The following is a 26,402-nucleotide window of genomic DNA, read 5'->3' as shown; positions in this document are numbered from 1 at the left end:
TTTGTTAAAAACCAACTTAACTAACTTAATAGCATGCTTAATGCACCAATATTCAACTAAAAGTAGGATTTTTAAAAAAGAGGCAACTCAACAAATAAAGAGGAAAGATTTTTAAAACTAATGGAAAGTAATGTGATGAAACCCTGTGGGAAACAGGTGTAAGGACAAAGGTACCCAGGATTGCTGACATCTGTAAATAGAATCACTACACTCATTAGCAAGGAAGCCTAGGAGGCATGACAATGGTGACAAGTTCGTTATAAAACATTATGAAAGGAGTCAGGCTTTCACAATCTGCCGGTAAAACCTCACTAATTTCAACCCTGTTAATTTGCACTTTGTGATAATGTGGAGGTGGTTGGTGATTTTCTCTTTGTAGTCTTTGAAAACCCCTATTTGCTAAGCGACTTATCAGTATAAACAGTTACCATGACAGTATATATCTGGTCTAAGGTAAAGAAAAGCTTTCTAAGTGCTTAAAGGGATTTCCAAAGCCTTCTTCACAAGCCAAAAGTTTATATGCACATTAAATATAATCCCCATTTATTAGAACAAAATTGCCTGTCTTTTACTTCTGGTCTCCTCTATAGGAGATTGAAATAATAATATATCACTTACCTCTAAATACTATGTAGGACTTATAGGTTTCAACAGCTTAATGACCTTCTCTCAGTCCAACTTGGTTTGCTTTTATTATTTCTGGCATTACCTTCTTTATTTAACCTTTATGAATTTGGGTGTGTTAGATACTTTCCAGATGAGCATAGTAATATTAAATTGGGAGTTCAGTTGAGATCGAGTTGTGGGGCAGCTTGTTCAAACTAATTTTAAGGTATGGATTTTTTTTTTCATTTTCTCATTAGGACCTACAGTCGGTTTCTTCTGGCTCCCAGAGAGTTCATTACCAGGTAACAAATAATTGACTCTCCTTGTTTCTTACCTTCTGGCCAAATGAAGTCTATCTTTCAATTAATGTCTTATTTTGATTTAGAGTTCACATCTTCCCTAGGGATAGAGTTCATTTTAAGAACCTAGTGAAAATGGTATTCTGATTCTTTTGCATTTTCCTGATTTTGGACCACCCTAGTCTAGCACAAATTTAGACTGTGGATTTTCTCCTAGACCATTTAGAAAAGATTATAAAAGTGAGTGCTTTCAGTAACAAATACCAGAAAACTCAGCTGAAACTAGCTTAGCAGGGAAAGGGTCTCTTGGTTCACATAAGCAAAAAGTCCAGATCAAGGTGGATTTCTCATCCGATTTGGTCATGGCTCACACTCCACTTTCCTGCTGGTCCTTCTGCTTTGTTCTCCTCTTCCTGTCAATTCTACCTCTGAGCTAGATGACTTTTTGGTCCAAGCTGACTGCCATTAGCAACCAGGACTATGTTTTTTCCATCACCTCCTGAAAAAGAGAATTCCATGCTTCCTACAACCATCAAGCAACAGTTTTAAAACGTAATCTGAGTGGTTCATCCCAGGTCTTTTGGACAATCTAATAAACCCAGTCTGCCTCTCTCTATAGCCCATATAAAGTCTGTAGGAGAACACTCAGTTATTCTTTATCCCAGCAGACTTTGGGGGTGTAGTTTCTTTCCAGCTTCCTCATCCCACTTGTGATACACAGATCTCTTCAGCCATCCTCTTACCCATTAGATTTCTCAGACATGATGTAGATCCTAGTACACAGTATTACTCCCGACTGCAAGGAGCCCAAACAAAGCTCTTTGACTGGTCTCATTAAAGCCCTTTTATCTGAGAGGCTCCTTACCCTGTCCTGTTAAGAGGAAAGGTATGTGGGAATCACAGCATGCCAACAATTCTCTCCAAATAAATCTCTTCAAACCCTTTATACTTCCATGTGGGGAGGAATATAACTATGCCTAAATTTATAAATGTGTAAATCCTGGTTTAGCACTTCACTTTGGATTTTTGTATCTATTTTCCTATGCCTGAAATTTCCAATTTAACATCCTTTAACATAAATAGAAAACACAATAATTTAAAGAAAAACCTATACCTTGTAGCCTTCTAGGTATTCCCCCTACCAATGATACCCTCTGCCCTTGGCTGAAGCAGCATATCTTCAGGTTTAACGACAGGAATTGCCTTTGTGTTCTTATTTGTATATTTATTTCTCAAACAACGTATCCCACACTTCCAGAGTTCTTTCTTCCATCTGTCTGGCCTTGAAAGGAAGAAAAGTCACTTAGGACATGTTTACATTAAAAACAAAACAAAATTAACTTCTTCTAGACTGTTTTTACCAAACACTAGAAGACAAATTTCCACCTAATTTTTTAGATAGAGCACAACTTTCATCAGAGTGACTATTTGCATATTTACCCAGAGCCACTATCTAGGTGTAAATTTTATTTTAAAAAGCATAGTGCATTCACAATAGCAAAGACATGGAATCAACCCAAATGCCCATCAACGATAGACTGGAAAAAGAAAATGTGGTACATATACACCATGGAATACTATGCAGCCATAAAAAGGAATGAGATCATGTTCTTTGCACTGACATGAATGGAGCTGGAAGCCATTATCCTCAGAAAACTTATGCAAGAACAGACAACCAAACACCACATGTTGTCACTTATAAGTGGTAGCTAAACAATGAGAACACATGGACACAGAGAGGGGAACAACACACACTAGGGCCTTTTGTAAGGGTGGGAGGAAGGAGAGCATTAGGAATAATAGCTAACACATGCTGGGTTTAATACCTAGGGTATGGGTTGATGGGTGCAGCAAACCACCATGGCACATGTTTACCTGTGTAACAAGCCTGCAGATCCTGCACATGTACCCAAGAACTTAAAATAAAAATTAAAATAAAAAAAGCATAGTGCTTTTAAAGGTAAGAGCTGATCTCTAACAATTGGCAGTAGTAGTTATAAGACTATGAGAATATTGTCTTTAAGAGTTTGTACTTTTTCCTCTTGGACAGTTTGAACCTTTACAACTTTATCAAAAAATATGTTAGATTTATCCTAGCTAGGTTTATGAAACTACTTTTATTTATTATTCCTGGCTTATACAATGTAGTCATTTTTGGTGTGAGAGTTAAAATTGTGGGCATTTTGTACCATATTTTTTTATGCCCTATCTGTAACTATTCATGGAGATCAACGGATGGATAAGACACTACAATATGAGTGAGTTATATATTGCATGTATTGTTTGGTGATAACACTCAGAAGGATTAATGATATTTTTCTATGTCAAAATATTGCGGCATTATTTTGTTTACTTACAGTCAAGTCAAATCTTGGTGTCAAAACTGCTGCATTATAAATGCCACATCAAAAGGTTTTGTGCGCTGAACATCTAGGACAACGAATGCAGTGATCAGGGATGAGTGTCAGGGGTGTCACCTTTTCCCATATCCTTCCTTAGGACAATGAAGGAGCGAGCAGAGTGATAAAAAGCAGGGGCCTTTGAGCATGAAGGAATGGTTGGAACAAAAAAGATGCAAGAAGCCCAGAATTTGCTCATTAAACAGGAAAGAAAAAGAGACTGTGTTAGAATTAACGTGGCCAGAGCACAGGGAGAAGCTAATGAGGAATTTCCTGAGCAGGGCAAGGAGAGCTGGTTGAAGCATGAAGCTGGGAGAGATAAACTTTCATGTTTGGCTAAGATCATCAAAGGAGGAATGAGTTGGAGGCATAGGAAATAGAGTTCTGTGTTAGCCGTATTAGTTTTGATATGCCTATTAGATCCAAGAGGGTTGGTGAGTAGGCAGTTGGGTATACTAATATTAAACCTCATTAAAAAATTCAGGCCCAGAGATAGAAATTTTGGAGTCATCAGCAAATGGATGGATGGTGCTTAAAACTACAAGGCTGGAGGAGATCACTTAGGGAGGAGTTCAGTTAAAGAGGAGGGTCCAATGTTTTATCTGTGTTTATTCATGAGTCAAGAAGAGTGCAGGTTCAAGACAGCAATTGGTCAAGAAGAATCATGGAAACTGAGATGAGCAGGAGGGAAGCTGGAAATCAAGGAGAAGGTGGTATCACGAAAGCCAAGAGTGAAATGTATTTCAGAGAGGAAGGAGTAATGGACAGTGTCAAATGCCATTGAGAGGCTGAAAAGATATGGATTGATTTCTATATTTTTTTCTAGGTGTGTGTATTATAAAACACATGGGATATAGGTGCTATTAATTTTTATGTAGAAAGTGACTGGCAGGAAATTTAATACTAAATCTTTCATTTCTTAGTGCAGAAACTGATTACATCAGAATTCCCTAGTTTGTCCCGGTGGGAGTAAGGAGTGTTATAGGTGAAAAAGAAACATGAACAACGAAATGCCTTAAATGCCTTTAAATGAAGTTTCTTGTCTATGAGATGGCATTAAATAAGCTTGGAGGATTAACTGTGAAGAGAATAAATTAATACCAGTATGTTTGAAAACTTGAGAAATTCCTGTCAGCTCACGAATTTGCAGCTAGGATTTTAGCTGACTGTTTTCTAAGACCAGAAAAATCTCAAGAGAAAAGCAGCATTTAGAAAGGTGTACACGTGCCCAAGACACCTTATTAGTGAGCCATATGGCAGTTTCTCGCCACTTAAGCATTTCGTTGCTTTGGTTTCTTCCTTTTCCAAATGCGTGGTGAATTGCCAACAAAGCACTGAAGCTCAAAAATGACGCCTCATGTTAACCTAACAAGGTATTATGGGTTATACAAGAATGTGTTAGATATTTATAGCCTGTTGAAAATTCCTGCCTACACCATCTCTGAGGTCAAAATTCAAAGGCCCCTCCATCCTAATAGCATCGACGTAACCCATAACTAATACGTTTTACAAGCAAAATGCATTGCACTTGCAGATTTAGGATATTCTTGAGGTTGCCAAATGAACAAGAATTAACATTAGAATTGGACTCTACCTGCTTATTTGATAAGGGTGCTTTCTGAGGCCACCTACTTTGAGATAATTCCTTCTCTGCTTCCTCCCTTGAAATCATGATATCCCTTCTTAACCCCAAATCACAAAGGTACTAAGAAATAGAGGCAGATGTGCCATTCTAGTGATTTCCAGCTGGGAACAATTTGCTCCCTGTGGGGGACATTTGGCAAGGTCTGAAGACTTTGAAATTTATTGGATAAAGGCCAAGGATGCTGTTAAACATCTTATTGTGTGCACAGAGAAGCCTCCTACCATGAAGAATTATCCAGCCCCAAATGTCAATAGTGTAGAGCTTGAGGAACCCTGAGTCACTCTGATGGTTCTCAGTACATAAATGAGAACCCCAGATAGGTATAAGACCTAGATGAGGAAAGGGAAAGGAGAAAGAAAGAAGAGGAACAAAAGAAAAAATAGGGATGGAGAATAGAAGGAGGCATTTATAGATGTAGTAGGGTAGAATAAAGAGAGAACTAGGAGCAATTAGAGGGTTTTTTTTTTTTGTGGACACCTTGGGTTTCCCCATTTCCCCAGGGTGATGCTTTATGGGGCATTAAATGGTAGGAATTATAACTTGAGATTTTAGTGCATACCATAGGATTCACCTGTAGATGCAAAAATAGATTCAGCCAGGTGATTACTTTCTCTAAGAATTAATTCACTTAAAGATAGTACCAGAATGGTTGGAATATTTAAAAATAGAGAAAACATTATTGAAAAGCCTTTTCATTCTTCAGGGTGGTACAGACGTCCTTCACTTTCATAAGCAAAAAAAAAACCTCTTGGTCAGATCGGAGTCTACATTACTTGCTCCTCCTCTGATCTCCTTTGTGCCTACACGCCTGCTTTTCTGGAGGACCAGTCTGTGTTGTATTCCATTAAAGTTGTGTCTAGTTCTAGGCAAACAGTATTTTCCTATAAATATTTCATTCATCCCCTTTCTCTTTATTCTGGCTGTCCTTATTCATCTCTCTCCTTTCTCTGAAATCTCTTCCTCCTCCATTTGTTTTCTGGAGTCTAGAAGAGTCCTTCAACAGATGGAGTGGAACAAGGTTTAGAGAGTCTTCCTGGGAATTGGTTTATCTTGTCTGAGAGAGAAGGACAGTACCAGCTAGAAACTTTGGAGAATGCCATTCCTTTGGACTAGATTGAAGCTACCAGAAATGGGTCAAATGAGGAATTAAATAAGACTTGCCTAGGGTCAGGTCTGTTGTCTATTATGAGTGAAGGCAGTACTGGAGTTGTCATTATTGCTAATGGAGAACTTTCTCACACAAAGGGACTCTTGAAAATGTTAGAATATTGCTTATTTCTATCTTCTACCCCACTGTCACTGTTTCTTCATCTTTGAAATCTGGGTTGAAGAATGGCCATGCCGTTTCTGTATTCCTCCACTGTAGGAGTCATGAGTGGTAAAGTAGGTTCGAGATGAAGGGGTTTTAAGATATTAAAATAAATAGTAGCAAGTCTATTTGGGGCTGTAGTTAGACAGAGACACATGCATACCTATTTGTATGCAACATTATGTTAAAAAATGGATAGATGGCTTATATGTGGGACATGTTGGGGCAGACAGATGAGAAGTTTGAATGGGTAACAAGAGAAATTTAAAAGTAAGGTGATTATCGATTGGCCATTATTAAATGAGGCAGGGATTCCCAAGCCATAGAATGTTTGTTTTGTTTCTGTTTACGTCTTTTCTCAATTTTATGAAAGAAAAAGAATTTCATTCACATTGAAGACATAGTTCAACACTAGGTGAATATTGCTTAATTGGAAAACTTACTAGTGTGTGATGGGGCTGCTGTGCCTTCATTAAATTATGTGTGCATCAACTATGAGCAATTGCATGTAAATTAAGGGTAACTTTGGCATATGCATGCCAAATAGTGGTTCAGATGATTTTCTCATCAATTTTATATAATTTATGCCAGTTGGCTTTCAGAAATATATATATATGAGGAATGTCAGTTTTGCGTTTGTGCATGTGCCTATATTTTTAGCACAAGAAACATATTTTCCATTAACATATATCATAAGAGAAGATTCACATATCAGGGATTTTTGAAATGAGCAGTTTTTGCTAATATTATTCATTTAAAGAGCATGTAATTTTAGAAGATTATTATATTTAAAATAGAAAGGAGCATGGTATATCTAAGGTTATGTCATTTGGCCTACATTACAGAGCAATGACAGTTGCATTAATCTAAATCACACCGTTTATATGAAGAAAAATAACAGATCCAAAATGGGCAAGTCGAGTATCTTATCTCTTTGATGAATTATTGATTTGATCATGCAATTTGAGAGGACTGGAGAGACTAGAGGCCGTAAATTACCATTGAAAGCTTTGGATATGATGGTTAGAGGCACAGCTCAGGGAAATATAGCTGCATTCATACAATCCTATTTCTTCAGTATCTACTGTCAGATGCTTTTGAAAGACACATTTTTAAGATTGTATTTTTTCTCTCTATTGGAAAATAGGTCGCTGTACATTTATTTAATGTGCAGCATTCACAAATCAAACATACTCTGACCATTCATGTTCTTGTGTAGTGATTAGAACATTGCCAGGTCCAACCTAGAGCTTCCATGAAGCTAAGGTCTGTCCTGGAACCAAGTGTCCAGGAGCTGTTTGTTTTTCTTACTTCCTATTTCCTTCCAAATCCAATTCACGGTCCACATTGCACTGCTTTTCACCCTTCTGCAGAGACCAGAGGATGCCCCTGAATCAAGGAATCCTTAATGCCAGGGCTACCCACTCTACCAGCCTTCCAGACCCTCTGAGAACAGAGGAAGTGTTTACCTGATGTGAGCTGTGTGGATTAGTAACGAGAGTTACTTTAAACACGAATTAGAGAAAATTCAGTAATATCTGTCTATTAACATCACTATCACTCACTTACACTCCGATTATTATTATTTTTTTTTAGTACAAGAGAAAGGTGTGTAGATAGACATGATGCAGGAATTATTTGTACCCTGCGTACGGAAGAACCTGTTCATCTGTGTGGTCACGATAGGTTAAGAATATGCCAGCATAAAAAGTTTATGGACTATCGCGGTAAATTGTGAATTCCTGTCTGATATTCTGCTTCTCTTTATTCCTGCTCCATTTTTAACCCATACAATATGCATTTCTCTCTGATATCAAGGTCCTCATGGTATATCTCTTGACTTTTATAAGCTATGTGTGTTCGGCAATGCGCCAGGTTTTATAATCTTGGTTTACCTTAGTTTTGATATTGTACCTAATTCTAGACTTCTGTTTGGTTTTTAACTCTCCACCCAATGTAGACCTTTATGGTGTACATTTTTGTTTTCTCACATTTATACAAAGTTACGCACATAGACATACATGAATACATATGTGGGGATTGTTGCTTAAAAATACAAATGTAGCTGGGTGCAGTGGCTCATGCCTGTAATCTCAGCACTTTGGGAGGCCATCATGGGCAGATTGCTTGAGCCCAGCAGTTTGAGACCAGTCTGGGTAACATGGTGAAACTCCGTCTGTACAAAAAAACAACTCCAAAATTAGCCGGGCACTGTAGCATGTGCCTGTAGTCCCAGCTACTTGGGCAGCTGAGGTGGGAGGATTGTTTGAGTCCAGGAGGCAGAGGTTGCAGTGAGCTGAGATTGCACCACTGCACTCCTGCCTGGGTGACAGCGTGAGACCCTGTCTCAAAAAAAAAATAAAAATTATAATAAAAATAAAAATGTGTTTACAATTTGCATGTGCACACTATACATATTATACCACAATTTATTTTTAACGGTAATGTACCATGGAAATTCATCTTGCTAACAGGTGAAACTCTAATTCAGTCTTTAAAAATTATCACTCTATTCCATGGTATATATTTAACCCTGTTTCTATGGATAGGCATTTTTAGTTTGTGTAGTATTGTTGCCAATGTTTGCAAAATTCCAATAAACTTTATGGTACTTCAAAAATAAAATCATAACAGAAATGAAAACCATGTAACATGCTAAAAACATATTAAGATCGGCTATATTTGTGTGAAGATTATAAGTTACATAACGCGTACAGCAAAGTTATCCAAAATCTGTAATTGGATTTTTCTTCACATGGTGGTAGTCTCGGTTCCTGTGTCTGGGTTGAGGTTGCCTACCCTTCCCATTGATTACCATATTTCTGTGGAATTCTTAGGCAGCAGGGAACGCAGTGGTGGGAAGTGGGAAGACAGCAAGACTGAAGAATGTGTGGGGGCAGGAACTCTGAGCTACCAGGAGCAAACTGTCTGGTAAGAAACAGGAAGCTTAGTTTGACATCTGTGGAAGATCCTTGACTAGAGTAGAATGAGGTCTTCATAGCCATTTAGATCATTCTAGGTTTGCTTTCTTCCTGCTTTTGTTTGAGCTGAGTCTAGAAAATTCTGAGCTCTCAAACTTGATCTATACCAAACCTCACTCTTCCTTCAAAACCTGAAATCATAATTCCTCTAGAAGCTGTAAAACCCTGTGCATAAGGTCATGAGCTCTGAAGTAAAAGAAGTCTGTACTCTCCACCACTGAATAGCTTGGGGCTTCTGGGTAGTTTACTTAAATTCTCACCACTGCAGTTCTTTATTGTGGCCAGCTCTCAGATGCAGGAGAAGCGGTTCAGGAAGAATAGTGGGGCGGATTGCAGGAGAGGTAGGTAGGAGCTAGATTATGCAGCCTTCTTAATAACAAAACGAAAAAAGCCTGCACATGCATAGAAGGTTATGGGTTAAAATTAACCTATTATTGAGACTGTAGCCTAATATTTCTAAATTATCTCTGTGGCAGTGTCCAGGTGACCCTAAAACTAAGGGAGATGATTATGTGAGACTTGAACACTCCAATTGTGAATTCTGATAGTAACATATATGGCTGAGAGAAATTTTATCAAGTATAAAATATTCAGTAGATGAAATAAAAAATGGAATAGTCTAAGCTTTACTTAATCTATAGCCACCATTAATACAGAAGTAGAGCCATGTTTATGGGGAATTCTCAGAAGCAAAAAATGAGCATACCGTAAAAAGAAAAAAAAAAAAAAAGGAAAATTACCATCACCAAAATGTGGTTCAGTGATTTTTTGACAGCTTGTCCAGATTAGTGTTTCTTATCCTTCACTGCCAGACAGTGGAGATGAGTCAGGGCAGAAGCTGTAGGTGGAAGACTAAGAGTAGGAAGGAATGAAGGAGAGCCAGAGTCAAGAGCTACCTGTTCTACTTGACATCGTGACAGCTGGCCTCTATGAAACTGGGTTGGGTGACTCAGGATTGTATCTACTGGCACTTCTTGGCCGTACATCAGCACCAGGACTATTTGAAAACTACAGCTCCAGAACAAAGGTTTTTAACCCCAAATTTGAGACTTTGAAGGAAAGGGCTTTCTTAAATGTGAACTGAGCCTTCCATTTGCTTTGCCAACAATGAATTTCTTCTGCTCTCTTCTATATATATATTTTTTCAATTACCAAGCTCTGATTCTTTTGGCAGCTGGCTCAAAATCCTTTTTCCAAAATTGGTGGCTGTTGGCAGCAGCCAGGAAATAAATTGAAATCATAATTAAAATAGTCGTCCCTTGGGAAAAGAAGTTAAGACTTGGTAAATCAGACTTACAGTAACTCCAAGAATTGGAGCCAGAAAGAAGCATGCAGAGCACCTAGACTGGTTCCTAGTGTAGTGGCCACCCTTTAAAGACATGGTCCATGCTTCATTTTTTGTGACCTTCCGTCACATGCCTTGCATTTCATTGGCTTTAATAAATACACATCAAAAAGGCTGATCACAATTGTATCACAGGAAAAAGAATAATGTATAGTTTTGTGACAACTGACAAATCAGCAAGTGACAAGTTAATTTTGGTGAAACTAAGGAAATAGCAAGTAGGCAGTTACTATTGAATGGGGAAGGGAGACACCAGTAAAATAAAATGTTCCGAAATGTATGCCTGTTGGTGATAGAAGACATTCAGCCTTGAAGACAGTATCCTGTATTTAAGACAATTATATAACATCTAATATTGTGAACAGAGGCACTGGATTGCCGATTAAGACAAGCCCTATAAGCACCAAACCAACAAATGGCATGATTTCAGCCTTTGTTTAAAGGCACTCTTTTGTATTCACTCATACACATTTGTCCTATTTCTTTCTTTTCTCTAAAACTCAGAATCTGAGTGCAAATGTATTTATGGATAAATAGTGTTGTGTTAGGGGTAGCACCATGTAAATGATCTGGTCTGAAATGTGGCCTGTGTCCCATGAGACCCTCATGTGACAAAGGGCAGAATTGTTTTAGGTAAAATAATGTCTCAGCTGCCTAGCATGAGATATAATTATCTCTCGGATAATTATATCTGCACATAAGCATGTTTCAGCCAATGGGTTAAGCATTTTATGTGTCATTAATTCCTCAAAAGAACGCTTTATGATAGATATTTTTGTAGCCATTTTAAAATGAGGTATTCAAGGAACTGGATAAGAAACTATCCTAAACTCTCACAGCGAGTAGTGGGTAGGGCGCCAGGATTGTCGTGCCTCTCAAAGCTGGTGCGCTTCCCATCAGCTTTCCGCCGCCTCTGGACTTGCTGCTTAATTGGGGCTGGATCCCATACAATCTCTCGCCTTGTTTTTCCATCTCATTCATCAGATCTGTCTTCCCTACGATATTTTAACACCTCAAGGACAGGAACATTTTTTGGCATCTCAATTCTTAGCTTGTCTGTGATAATGATGATCACATCCTACAAAAATTTCAGTTTTGCGAAGCAGACTTTCTCACTATCTTTTTGCTCTGTTTTTCAACTCAAGTGAAATCCAGCATCCACCACCGCCACCTCAACCACCACCAACTTTTCTGTCCCTAGCCTGCTCTTCACCTCCTATTCTCTCTCGGATCTTTGAGATATACTTTCAGCACCCATTTATGCTTCGTACCTGGATTTTCTTGTTTCTTATTTTACCGATTACTGGCATATTTTGTGGGTATATTTTGCATATTGTCAATCTGCTATGTTGGAACATCATTTTAACATTGACTTCAAAAAACTCTCCAATTTTTAGTGTCCCAGTGTAGGTGAAGCATTTTCATCTGCATAGATATGTACATGGACTAGATTCAAGGGCAATTTGTTTTTGAGACTTGATGCTTTTGTACATTTTATATATGTAGAATTTTTAAATCAGTAGTTTAATTGCATTATTAATCTACCCAGATAGTAATTACAGTTTTTCATTGGAATTCAAATGACTTTTAACATAGGACCTATTATGTGAGTAGCTGTTTCTTTAAGAACTCACTTTTTTTTTAAATGAGCAAGGTGGAAAGAGCTTCACAAAAGTTGGAAGAGGATGCAAATCTATTTCAGGGAAGCATTTCAGAGGAGTTAGAGTTCTACTTTTCCTTTCTAACAACTCCCAAAATTGCAGTTTAATCTTCAGGTCACCAGGAAAGTATCCAATTATTAAAATCAGATTCCTGTGCCTTTAATTAATGATGTATTGTTTAACTTCAATTATTAATACCATACAATGGTAAATACAAATACATTTTTTCCTTTGTTTATAAAAATGAACATAAGTAGAAGAACTTAAGGCACTGAAAACAAACACTTGGGAGAGACTATGGATGGAAATAAGCAAAAAGTTGAGTCCTTCCATGTAAAAATTGACCCAGTTTCAGTCTGCTACTAGGAGAATAGCCACAAGCTCAGAGAGCTTTTGATGTTTGTTGTTTTGGTATTACAATTACCAGTAACTTTGCATTGGTGATTCCTATTCTCATAAGGCATTTTACTGATCAGAATCTTCTTATTTTGTTGAAATCTCTCTGACATAAATTTTTGATTCTTTAAATTAATAGCTTTTTTAGCATCTTGGAAATCTCGGATCACTTTGATAATCTAGAAAGCAGTGGTTTTTCTGTCCAGGAAAATGAACATACACATAGACATACCAAATCTAGCATACAATTTTGGAGAGTTCAAGAATTGTTGAACCTCTTTGAGGACCCATTAAAGTATTTTAAAGAGCTTTATGGTGACCAACGTGTTTTCACCAAACAAAATTGTAATGTTATCTTTAGACAAAACCTCTTTAAGAACATTGAGTTATATCAGATGTTTCTGTAGATCAAACATTTTTGCAATTTCCATCCATAGATCAAAATGTAGAGTAAATAAGTGAACAAAAGCAAACTACATTAAAAAAGTCAGGCATGGATATAAAACTCTCCAGACACACAGCCACCTGCACGTAAAAAGATATATACCATCTATATTTCCTTACCAACCTGTGGTAGTCATGTTGCTGAGGCAGTGCTTCAATCTAGATTTTACTAACCTAGACTAAATAACATCCAATTTTCTGTAATTAGAATAGCCTAGAGATAGTATGATGGATCCTTAGGTTTTTAAAACGATAAATCAAGCATTCCTGTATTCTTTCCATTGATTTTTACCTACACAAATTAGGGTATGTTTTATTGTGTCCTCTGCAGCATATTCAACATCAAAATGCAGAAAGTGTCCTTGATGTTTTAGCCCCTTTATTCATAGAGAAGATAATCCTGTTTCTGGTTAATCTCTTTATTTATTAGCTTTCATAGTTGCCACTAAATATTTTGAATCACTTCCAAATTTCTTGGTCTATAATTACATTTCTCACCCAACTGAGAGACGTCAGTAGCTTTATCTGTTTTTCAAAAATGCATTAAGTACCTTAAGTTCCTCTAAAACAAGTTGTCACACGTGTCAAAATATAATTCTCAAAATGTTACACATAATTGTCTTATAAATAGTTACTAAGCACATGTCAAGATTTCACTTAGCTCAACAATCAGGATGAAAATCCAGTTCAAAAAAGAGGAAAATATATACACGTGTATACATGTTATATATACAGGTGTATATATATTATATATGTATATATAATATATATAACATAATATATGTATATATATTATATATAACATAATATATGTATATATATTATATATAACATAATATATACATTTATATATGTGTATATATACACATATATAATATATATGTGTATATAATATAATTATATACACATATAATATATACACATGTAATATATATGTGTATATAATATGTGTATATACATATATAATATATAATGTATATATACACACGTATATATAATATATATTATATACACACATAATATATATGTGTATATATGTATATACATATATGTATCTACATATATAATATATAATATATAATGTATATACACACATGTATATGTAATATATAATATATGTATATATAATATATACACGTGTATATATAATATATATACATATATACATATAGAGAGAAAGCAAGAGAGAGACTATATGTAACATACATTTTTTCTGTATATATTATATAGTATCTCTGTTTCCATAGCTATATGGATCTATTTATAAATATAGATTTTGGTTGCATTCCTGAATGAGACCAGTTTTCCCTCTATCAATTATTTAATTCACAGAATTCATTTAGAGTAAAACTGCATACCCTAAAGGTTTCTAGTTTACTAAGATGCATCCCTTTTGTTCGGTAACTTTAGGTTCTTTCACATACATCCTCAGACCTATCTGAAAGGCTTGTTAAAACACATTGTTGGGTTCCACCCATAGTGCTTCTGTAGACCTGGGATGGGCCCTGGAAATTTGTGTTTCTGACAAGTTTCTAGCTGATGCACACTTTGAGAACAAGTGATTTAAGCCCAGGCTTTATTTGAGGATGAAGTAGGGCAGCAGGGAGTGTTGATTAACTCCCAAGAAAGTCAGTACAACCTCTGATTGGGTCCTTACTACTTCTTCTATGTTATTCCTGTTTCCTTCTCCTGTCCCCTCTGTACACACAAGATCATCCACACCTGCGGCTTCAGCTGCCAAGTCTTTATTGCTGCCTGCACAGCCGCACCCCAGTGCTGCTCCCTACATTCGAACATTTCAAATCCCTAATAAGGGCCAGACTCCCAGTTTCTTCCCCACAGAGACCTGGCCTCCCTCATTTGTCCCATTTCTGTCAGTGATTTCAATTCCACTGCAAACCAGGGCTAGAGTGCTCCAAATCACATGTTGTAAACTAGAAGGTGCTCTCCTCCCTCCCCAGTTATCACTGGCGGGCTTCTCTTAGTAGAGAAAATGTTTAATTTTTAAAAATTTGGAATCTTAAAGAGAAAATCCTTTCAGTTTTCAATCTGCCATTTCTCTCTTCTGTTTCGTGGATGTAGCCTTAATTCTTTATAAGAAATAAAAGCTTCTGAGACTTCAAGGAAGTTTGGAAACTGAGAATTGTAGTAAATCAGGGAAGCAAGCTAGTCCTGGCAGTATCTTGGAAGGGCAGCTTTGGAAGCCTGGGAGGTCAGAGGCCAGGCTTCTAGAGGTCATGTCTGAGGTGTGTAAGTGAGACTTGGAGCAGGAGATGATAAACATAAGCTTCAGGAGTTTGGAAGGTCAAGAAAGGAGAGTTTAAGAAGATTATCAAAAGATATATCAACTTCAGTTTCAGCTACTCAGGAGGCTAAGGCTGGAGGATCACCCGAGCCCAGGAAACCGAGGCTATGGTGAGCCATGATCACACACCACTGCACTCCAGCCTGGAAGACAGAGTGAGACCCTGTCTCAAAAAATAAAATATAAATAAAATATAAATAAAAAAATAGATGTAACAAGATCAGCTGAGGGGAATTTATTTTGGAAGAGAGGGAACTATTGAGAGCAGAAGAATTAATGAGTGGATTTTAATAATGCTACAAAGTTCAAAGGAGAAGGAAAGGTAGTCCAGAGTCTAAATTAAGTGATTGGCTTTGGAGAGAAGAGAACTATTTTTATACAAACCCAGAGGAAAGAATGATGGCAGTTATGTCAGGCAGACTTGATGTTAAATAGGAGAGGGGAAATTGGGAGGTCATAGAAGTGAGACGCCTAGAAAATGCTCAGGTGAATGAGCACATTGCAGTCTGGATGAGTGTTGGACAGAGTGATTTTGTCATGGGTTAACCTGGCGCTGATTTTGTTCCTTGTCTACTCCTCTGTAATTGGGTTCAGTGGAGAAGGCTGAGGTTAGAGATGACGTCAATATGCGAGGTTGATTTTCTTTGTTTCCATGTAGATGAACAGTCCCTGTGTATGGATGGCTGCTGCTTTTTCTCACATACCGTATGTCCCGTGTGGCCAGTAGATAACGTTTGATTCATTCCCATTTTGTGTCAGTGCCTTAGACCTATGTGTCAATGACAGCCAGCTGCCACTCATTCCTTGGCTTCGCAAAGGGAAAGAAAGAAATTCCCATAAGGAAGTAAATGTCCTAAATTAGATTATTTATGTTTAATGGAATAATTGAAAATATTTAATGGAATAATTGAAAACCTCCTGGTAATTTTATGCGGGAGTCATTTTCAAAATGTTCTATGTGAAAGAATTTCAAAAAAGAGTCCTTCTTTCTGTTCCTAGAGAAAAAAAAAATGTGATTTGCCCTTCTCACCAGTGCTTTGTGTAGGAAAGGATGGCAGAATGCTGAGTGAGGGAAGCCCATCAGGTTATTGAAATGCAGCCACTAGAATGTGTGTGTCTCTTTCCAGGACCATGAAACCTCCTTCCCCAGGGCTCTCTCAGCACAGAGGCTCTCTCCTCGGTGGTGCTTCCTAGATGGTGAGTTCTGCATTTCTTGTGGGTATTGTGGGAGTTGGGGAAGTTGAAGAGCAAGGCATCAGTTGATAGGGTGGGCTCTAGTTTTCCAAAAGATTATTCAGAAAGCCTTCATGTGACTCCACATGGCTGGTATTGGCATGAGGAACAATGTGGGCCTGCTGATATTGCACTGTCCTTTCCTGAAGTCATTTCCCTCAACACAGCTTGGTTAACTCTGGCTGAACTCCAGCATCAAGTTGCTCAGGCCGATGTTTTCCTTTCATCAGCCCTCTTTTCTTAAAGCTTGACTGCCTGCCTTAAATTAATTCAGACCAGTAGCTGGATTCTATATGCATAGGATGGATACTAATTTCTATGTTATTTGCATCTTATGGAACATTCATATTATTTTTATGAGACCATTATTGCAGTATGATGTATACGTTTCTGGAAAAAGGTGGAAAAATTCAGTTGCATTCAAATCTGCTCAGATCCGCATGACGTATTGCATGCATAATAGGTTAGTTATCTTATGATTGTTTAATGAGTCTGTTTTTTATCTCAAATATCTCTCTCCTAGATGCTGCCTAATACTACATTTCTATCCAATTACCCATATTGCAGTACCTTCTCACCTCTGTATATTCATGCTTACATACTACTGAATGTATCTACTACCTATTCTCTCTTTTGTTCATATGGAGACATGATTTTCATTGTAGACCCCTTTTTTGTTTATCTGGGTGAGCATCTGAGAGGATATAAACGTGAATATGAGTATGTCAGGATTCGTGAGTGTATGAGCAAGCATTGGGATGGCAGCAGCAGAGATCTATTAAGATTTCAGGACTGTCCAGTAGCCTAGCATGACTGAAATGTAAGGGTTTTAACTGGCATAGTGGAAGAGAAGGTTATAACTTTGGTGCCAGATCACAGAACACTTTGAATGCCGTATGCATATTTTTCTAGTGTTATGAAGATGGGCACTTGTATCTATATGAGATCTAACCCACATAAATCATGATGTAGGTTTTTGTTAATGTCTCATCAGCTGCCTCGGAGAACTTTCCTCCAGCTTCTTTATTCCATAGCAATGAGAAACATAATTATTTGTCATTGCTGAATTTGCAGAGGAACAACTTGTATTTGAGAAAATTATGAAAATATTTATGTTGTTATGTTCTATCTAAAGTCTTAGATAAAACTACAACTGGTGTGGCTGACAGTCTTAGCCCAGGTAGTAGTTTTAGTCCATAGTTTTATTAAAAAAACCTTTAAAATGTAATTGCAGTCATGGTTTAAAAGAACAAAGTAGAGTGAATTTCTCCAAGGCAGATTTTATTCTATTCTTAGGTTTTAGAGAGCCGGGGCGATGATTGGCTGGTTTCTTAGTTCTGTCGCCTTTGGAGAGAAGCTACTCATTAAATGTTTGTGAATTTTAAATAATTGCTTGCATTTTGAGTTTTTCTTTCTTGTGCTGTTTGTTTGTAGAAAATCTATTTATAATATTTGGGCTTTGTTAGATAGATTTAAGTGAGAAGCACATAATTCTTTTTGCTTTTTTTTTTGTCTTTTTTGAGGTGGGAGTCTGACTCTGTTGCCCAGGCTGAAGTGCAGTGGCATGATCATGGTTCACTGCAGCCTTGAACTCCTGGGCTCAGGCAGTCCTCCCACCTCAGCCTCCCGAGTAGCTGGGACCACAGGGGCACGCCACTATCCCCAGCTAATTAAAAAAATTGTTTTTGTAGAGATGAAGTCTTGCTTTGTTGCCCAGGCTGGTCTCAGACTCCTGGCTTCAAGCACTTCTCCCACCTGAGCTTCCCAAAATGCAGCTGATAGTTCTTTCTAATATTAGGAATATTTAAAATAATTTCTAGAAACCCAAAATTTGTAATTTAGATTTTTTTTCACATACCATAGATGTAGCTCAATCTCTTTCAGAGAATGCTTAAATAATTTTTTTGCTGTTTTGGCTTCCTTCAGACATGGCTCTAAGGATGCAGGTTGAAAGTGAAATGATTCATTTAAGACCACATATGTCCCTGGCCCTGAATCTTCAAGCCATTTTCCAAAGTGGGAAGTCACTTCCCTGAGAAGTCTACGTAACCGTAGCTTTTTCTAGCTTTATTTACTTAATAAATACATACCAATTCCTAACTTTCTTTAAGATCCTGTGCTAATTTCAGGAGGCATAAAAGATTAAATGAAACAGATTTTTAAAGAGGCAGATCTCTTAGTCTCATGGTTATCTGTGAAGATAGTCTGTATAAGAAGTTTTAAAAAATGTAAATGTGCATTGAGGCAGGGTCAGTACGTTCTGTCTGGTGTTGGGAGGTTGGGACTGAGAAAGGTTTCACAGAAGCAGAAGCACTTGAGCTGGTTCTTTAAAGACAAGTACGATTTAGATGGCAGAGGCAAAGGGAAGGGCTTTCCAAGCCTTAGAATAGCAGTGGCAGAGGCATGGAAGTGCTGAGGTTTTCTTAATAGATTTAGGGACTAAATCTATTTTAGTCCCAGGAGACTAGCATGACTGCCATGTAGGGGTTTTGACCAGCATAGTCGAAGAGAAGGTTATAAATTTGGTGCCAGATTACAGAACATTCTGAATGCCATCTGCATTTTTTTTCCCCTAGCAACTTCTGCTGATCGCTTTTATCGAATAGACAGATCTCAGGTAAGTTTTTTTCCAGCCTGCTTGTGAAAGTGAAAAATTCCCAAGTTAATGTGCTTTATTGGTAGCTAATCTCATGAATTTTTCTAACGAAAAACACTGAGGCACAAATTTTGGAATGGTGTTCATAACTTAAGCTATGAACCTTTTATTTATCTTCACGTGTTTTATGATTTCTGGACTAAAGATGATGTGGCTTGATCTTGCAAATGAGTACAGAAAATAAGTTGACTTGTAGACATTATCACCAGCCTGTACTCCAAATTTTCATTCACAAAGATATTTGTACTCCTTCTTAGCCAAATTTTATGTCTTTTTAAGCTCATTTCTGTTTAGCAAGTTTGAGGCCCCAAGTGTATAACTAGACTACTTAATTTCAGTTCGCCAATCCCTAGAGGTCAGTGATGAGGAAAAAGAAAATGGTTTTGCCCAAGTCAAGAATTCCTCCCATTATCTGAATTCTCCTAGGAAAAAAATGTACAGTATTCAACCTAATGATAAAGTTGTTAACCATGCTGCTTAGCTTTGACCAGATGACGGGGTAGAAGTCCACTTATCATACACTCCTGCTGGGCCAATGGTATGTGGGTGTCACTTCTCTAATAGTATTTGGGAAGAAGATGAGGCAAGACCATTTCTAGATATACCTAAAAAAAAATCCTGGTTAATTGGAAATCCTGAACCAAAGGGATTCATCTCTCCCTGTCTCCCACTGCCTGCCATAGGGCAGCTTTGGGGAGGATCACCAACTGATCAAGCTTCTGACAATACAGTGTGATCCTTTGACATGTTGCAGAATTTCATTATTCCTCGAGACCAAGAATACTTGTTTTGTTATTCTTCATGCAACAGACTTCTTGTTCTTCCTTAGGAACATTTGCACTTTGTGATGGAGATTTCCCAAGATGAGATTTTTATTCTGGACCCAGATATGGTGGTGTCACAGCCGGCAGGGACACCTCCGGGCATGCCTGACCTGGTGGTGGAGCAAGCCTCGGGGTGAGTGTGCTTCTCCTGGCCTGTGAGGCTGGCCTCAGGGTGACATCCATGTCTGGTTCACCTTTGAACTTGACATCGTTCTAATGACATCAAATGATTTTGAAATGTAGATTTTCTTGTTGTGTTTCCTTAGAGTGGTTATTATAAGTCGGTCTTATGAATGGCCATGAAGAAACACAAAACCAGATTTGCACCATGTCCAAGCCTCTTTCCCCATCACAGCAACACTTCCTAACACACCTAGAAAGCACTAGTACTTGTGTTTGTGCTTATACGTTTGTAGTAACTCTGTTATCTACATTAAAAATTGACACAGGTGATTTGACAAATTTTCTCCTCTTCCTCTTCTTTGCTATTTCCAGGCTGCTGGAGACATGTAGATTATATAATAATAACTATGACATACCAAGCCCTTTTTAAGAGCTTTGTCCTGTGTCTCTCTTCTATTTCTACCACCGCTTCATAGTGACTTAATCATCTTAAGTGCTCTGTGCTTATTTTCTCATCTGTAAAATACAAATAACAATAATCCTCACTCAGAGAATTGTTTGGCGATTAAAAGAATTGATACAGGTAAAGCACTTAAAGTCGTTCCTGGCATTTTTAAAACACACATTAAATAGAATGTTATTACAATCATCATCATCATCATCATCATCATCATTCTAGTGACCTTGAAAATTTGGTACAATTATCCTTAATTCATAGATTAAAAAATTGAGACCTAAAGGGTTATGTTACTTGCCTAATATTTCACAGAAAATAAGTAGAAAAAATGAGATACAGTCCCGGGCTACCTGATGCCAGAGCCCATGCATTTAACTACTACCTTCTACCACCAAAACATAATTAATATTTCTAAATTATTTCAATAATTCAAAACTATTTATTTAGAGATTTTTGTGTGCCAGGTCCTAGTGTAAGCACTTGGGGAATAACAGTGCAAAAATAAAAACAGGTAAGAATCTTTGCCCTTATGAAATTTAGTGTTTTCCTGGTCTGTGGGGCCTGAATTATTGAAATAAGAATTGCTCTAGAAACCATACACAATATGCCCAAATAGTAAATGCACATCGTGTACACATACTCATACAGTATGAATAAACAGGCCACTAGGCTAGCACAGCTGCAATGTCATCTTCATTCCTGTTTTCCCCTTGTTACTTGATTTACTTTTTTTCATTTTTTTTGGTTCACTGCTGCTATTTGTGAGTGGTTTCCCACTCTGCCAGGGGCAGTTGATGTCCAATATGTACCAAGTCTAGGGGGAGACAAGAGGGGACTCAAGTGGCTGCATGGAACTGATAGAAAGCTGTTCTCAGGAAGCCGGAGCTGTGACGTCAGAGCATGGGGGAAGGCCGACAGGCACAAGGGGTAGCCTGATGCACCCCTGGGAGCCGCAAAGGTGGTGGGGAAGGCCACCTTCGCAGGGCACATCCATGCATCAGACCCATCAGTAGTGGGGAAAGCAGGTAGAATGTTTTGTCCTACTGCAGAAGCAGCAGGTGCTAGAGTCTGGGTATCCTCCTACCCCACCTAACCTGGGCTCTGACTCTTGATCTAGTAAGGAGAAAGTCCATTCTGCCAAGTTGCCCTGGTCTTTGTTCATTTGGTCATTTTCTTTTTCTTTTCCTTTTTTTTTTTTTTTTTTTTTTTGAGATGGAGTCTTGCTCTGTCGCCCAGGCTGGAGTGCAGTGGTGCGATCTTGGCTCACTGCAAGCTCCGCCTCCCGGGTTCACACCATTCTCCTGCCTCAGCCTCCCAGATAGCTGGGACTACAGGTGCCTGCCACCATGCCCAGCTAATTTTTTGTATGGTCGTTTTCTTCATGTCAAATAATGGCCAAAACGAATTGCTTTGGCCTGGCTAGACCTCTGTTAGCTCTAGCTCCGAAAATAAAGTAGCCTGAAAATCCACCAGGGCTTGAATCAGTGCCTTTCCTATTTCTCACCAGTTGCTTCCCCTGAACTAAACCAGGAACAGGGAAGCAGTGAAACAGGATGGGCTTTGTTATTTTCTAATCTGCATTTCTGCACTAGGTCTGTTACTTCTTATTCATGTCACATTTAAAATGACTTAATCTTGAAAATCAGTTTTCTCATCTGTAAAGGGGATAGAATCATACAGATAGTTCATGATTGTTGAGATAAATGAATGAAATAATAAATGTGTAGTATCTGGTAAACACTCCATAAAGATGAATTTTGCTTCTCACATTTACTGGCAAGATTCATCTTCAGAAAGTGGAAACGAAGTCACGTGGCTGACTTTGAATGCTTAACTGTCTGGTGCCCTTCTTTCTCTCAGGATCTCAGACTGGTGGAATCCTGCCCTGCGGAAACGCATGCTGAGTGACAGTGGGCTGGGGATGATAGCTCCCTATTATGAGGACTCAGATCTGAAAGATCTCAGCCACTCCCGCGTGCTACAGTAAGAGTTCTCTCACTGTTCTTTTCCTCTGTGCCACTGTGATTGCTGGGAGAGGATGTACTATGGGCTGTGCACCAATGGGCAGGATTCTCTTTTCAGTGACGCTCAGGCTGTCTCATGCAGGTGATACTCTGTGTTTTCATTCCATGCACCTTGCTCACTTTTATCTACCCCAAACCGTTCATGGAGCTCCACCTTCTATTTGTCTTGCTCCTGAGCCACCTTGAGCCCCTTGCATGTGGACCTCCACATACTTTAAACCTCACCAGTGTCTTCTTTACTGGAGTCTGGTGTTTATCAGACGTCCCTGTTTGCCACATCATAAAGACATGCAGGAGAGTGATCATGAGTAGCTTGAAAGTGACACGTGGTTTCTCATTTGCAAACATGTTATCTTGCTGTTTCATTGGTCCTCAGTCCTGAGCCTGTGCATGTGTACTCTACCCGGTATTGCCACATGGGTTTGTTGGCTAAAGCTGGGTGCTGCCCATGTTGTGGCTGCAGTCTCTGTGGGTAAGCAGTACAGCATTTGTTCACAGATTAGAACAGTACGCGTGCTTTCTTCTGAGGTCTGATCATGGTGAGAGTGTAGGATGCATGCTGAAGTTCCACAGCAGTGTTGATACCTTTGTGCTCGGTGAATCCACCTTCCTGTCATCTCCTCTGGTGACAGGTACACTCATTTGCACCTACTCTTTAATTTCAGGCCAACCAATCCATCTCAGAGGTTATGCAAATCCAGTGTGTTCATGAAATTAGGCTGGTTTCCAGTTTACCTGGGGTCTTAATCAAATAATGACAATGGCCTTGTAACCACACAGTCTTAGTCTTTTGACAGAATAACAAGATTACTAAAGATTCTTAGAAGCCTAGGGTTAACTAAAGAGGCAAAGGAAGTGCTTTGTTTCTGGAGAAAGACCAGAAGCCATTTCAACATTACAAAAGGGAAAAAAATGAGAAATTTGGAGCTAATTATTTCATTGGCAAAGTTTCGAGGGACACACCCTGAGGGCAAAAGGAGACTTCATTTTAATTGCTTCTCTGTATTACCTCTTATTTTCTTGTGTGAAGAGGGGAAAGGAACAAAAATGAATTACTATGGAATTTTCTTTTTAATTAAACTGTGTTGTTAGTTTCTGATGGCATTTTGATTGCTTACAATTCAGGATGTTTTTCCATTTCCTTTTTATACAGAATTGAGGCTTGCGAAGCAGGGTGAGTCAGCCACCCACGAATGGCTAAAAAAGTGGCCGTTTATCTGTGGGCAGACTTATTGGAAAATTAGAGTTTTAATTAGCTACAGAAATAGAAATTAAGCCTAGACAAACCAGATGAGTATTTTAGTTGTATATGTATATAGTCTGTTTCCACAAAGCAGAATATGAGCTCAATCTAGTTTTCTAGGTCCTGATTTTTCTATATATAACATACTGATGTATGTATCATGATAAATAAAATAATTGTATATAAGATAGTAAATATTCTTCCCAAGAATCACAAATAAATTTACCACTTTATATGATAGCCAGGTTCTTAAAACCAGATGTCAAAATCAACTCTTTCTGTTTGTTTGGGTCATATTATCCTTTTAGGGATGTCTCTTAATTTTTGGTTGATCTACAATTTACGGCTATAATTTTTTACAGTCATTTATACTACTTTAGTTCTAAAATGCCCTGGAGTAGTAGACACTTTTTAAAAAAACCTGAAAAATTACTTTGAAACAAGCAAAGTGGCATTCAAACATTCACTCCCAGCCTTTCAGCTTCTCCAGCTGGATCTCCAGACATCATGGAACAAAGGCAAGTCATCTCTACTAGGCTCGGTCTGAATTCCTGTCTCATAGAAGACACAGCATAATAAAATTATTGTGTTAAATCACTTAAAAATAAAACAAAACTAAGCAAGATGACTTACCTCAACTTTTTAATTAATTCTTTAACTTTTAAAATTATTATGTCCATTTATTTCTTAGAATATCTTTTTATTTCCTTCAGACATCATCTCTGATACAAACAGGTATAATTGCAGTTGTGGAAATATCTAATAATGTTAGTAATAATTACTATTGATGGACTACTTCCCACTTGCTTTGTATCATAATTAAATTACCTTCTTTTAACAATTTTTAAATTTAGCTGTTGCTTAACAGATAAGTAAACTGAGTCTCCTAGAGGGTAAAATATTTATCTTAGGTCACTTCAAATGGCAAGTGAGGTTTGACCTGAGGTCGGTTTGACTTCTGACTCCATGGTTTTTCCATTGTCCTACACCATCTTCCCAAAGAGACCATACAAAGTCAGCGTACCAGAGACACAGAGGTTTACTTTGGTTTCTATTTCTTTTTTACATTTGTAAAGTGAAAAATCCTACAATATAGGGGTGCCATGCACGCACATTAAATATACAACTGCAAACTTACCCAGAAGTAAATATGGCTGAGAATTAATTTTTAAGCATTTTTTTCTTTAAAAGAAGAGATGGAAACAAAATATAATGGTAGTAAACTTCAGTTTAAAATTACTAAATATATATAAACTATGTTCTAATCAAAATAAGCAGAAAAATTATATAGACGGCCATCATGTACCAACCACCTTGATTTATTATGTCATTGTTTTTCTATATTTGCATTATGTCTTTCTTTCAAGCCATAAACAACATAGAGTAGTGTAAAAAATATTGTTTTATGGTTTTGTTTTGTATTGTACAAGTTGGAGTCTCTCTAATCGGAAAATCTGTAATCTGAAATGCTCCAAAATCCAAAACTTTTAAAGTGCTGACATGATGCTCAAAGGAAGTGCTTATTGGAACATTTTGGATTTCAGATATTTGGATTTGGGATGCTCATCTGGTAAGTATAATGCAAATATTCCAAAATCCTAAGAAAATAAAAAATCTGAGGCACTTCTGGTCCCAAGCATTTTAGATAATGGATACTCAACTTGTATTTTTGTTTTTGCCTGTGTTATATAATGCATATATTTTGGAACTTGCCATTTCACTCAGCATTGTATTTTTGAAATTCATTCATATTGATATATGTGGGTTTTTAATAATTTTTGGTATAGAATATTGCATCGTACATATGCTATAAATTGTTTCTCTATTTCGATATGGATTTCTAATATTCTATTATTTTTAAAAATGCAGCAACCATCCTGTGCCCTTCTGTGTTGCAGAATATATATGCAGTTTCAGCTTACTCGATAATGCAAAATTTACCTTCCCAGTTAGAGTACTGATGAATCAGTAACTGAAAAGGCCCTGAACACTTGTTGTAATAATCTAGGTATGATCAGCATCTGTTGCTTTAAGCTTTAAAGGCCCAGTCAACTTGGGGGATAGGAAAGGTTCAATTTTAACATCTTGTCGACAGTGCTAAATAACTCACTATATAAAAAGAAATCAAAAGAAAAACTTTCAATTCTTAGAACTGAAAATACTACTTATCAGAGTTTTTGAGACACTGCTAACGTAGTATGCGTAGTGTGATTTAGGACTGCAAATTCATTTATCAAGGGAAAAATGATTGTGTGCAAATAAGCAAAGCATTCAATTTGATAAATTGGAAAAATAATCCCAGTGTAAAGAAATGAGAGGGGAGAAAAATAATAAAGATAATGAGAGAAATCAATGACAAGGAGAATAAAACAGACAGATGATGAACAGCAAGTAAAATTTTTGGCTGGGCTCGGTGGCTCACGCCTGTAATCCCAGCACTTTGGGAGGCCGA

At 37.6% G+C, this 26,402-nt stretch overlaps 1 protein-coding gene across 1 annotated transcript in view; it reads left to right on the top strand.

Moving 5' to 3' along the window:
* The window catches only part of DGKI (diacylglycerol kinase iota), a 456,754-nt gene that overhangs the window by 362,763 nt on the left and 67,589 nt on the right, over positions 1-26,402 (top strand). The window contains 5 exon segments of the mRNA XM_063725794.1: positions 864-908; positions 16,518-16,587; positions 19,200-19,240; positions 20,109-20,236; positions 22,544-22,666. Coding sequence (XP_063581864.1) covers positions 864-908; positions 16,518-16,587; positions 19,200-19,240; positions 20,109-20,236; positions 22,544-22,666 — 407 coding nt within the window.

This window comes from Pongo abelii, chromosome 6, assembly GCF_028885655.2.
Source record: "Pongo abelii isolate AG06213 chromosome 6, NHGRI_mPonAbe1-v2.0_pri, whole genome shotgun sequence".
Taxonomy (NCBI): Eukaryota; Metazoa; Chordata; class Mammalia; order Primates; family Hominidae; genus Pongo; species Pongo abelii.
This window is presented reverse-complemented; position numbering and strand designations above follow the sequence as displayed.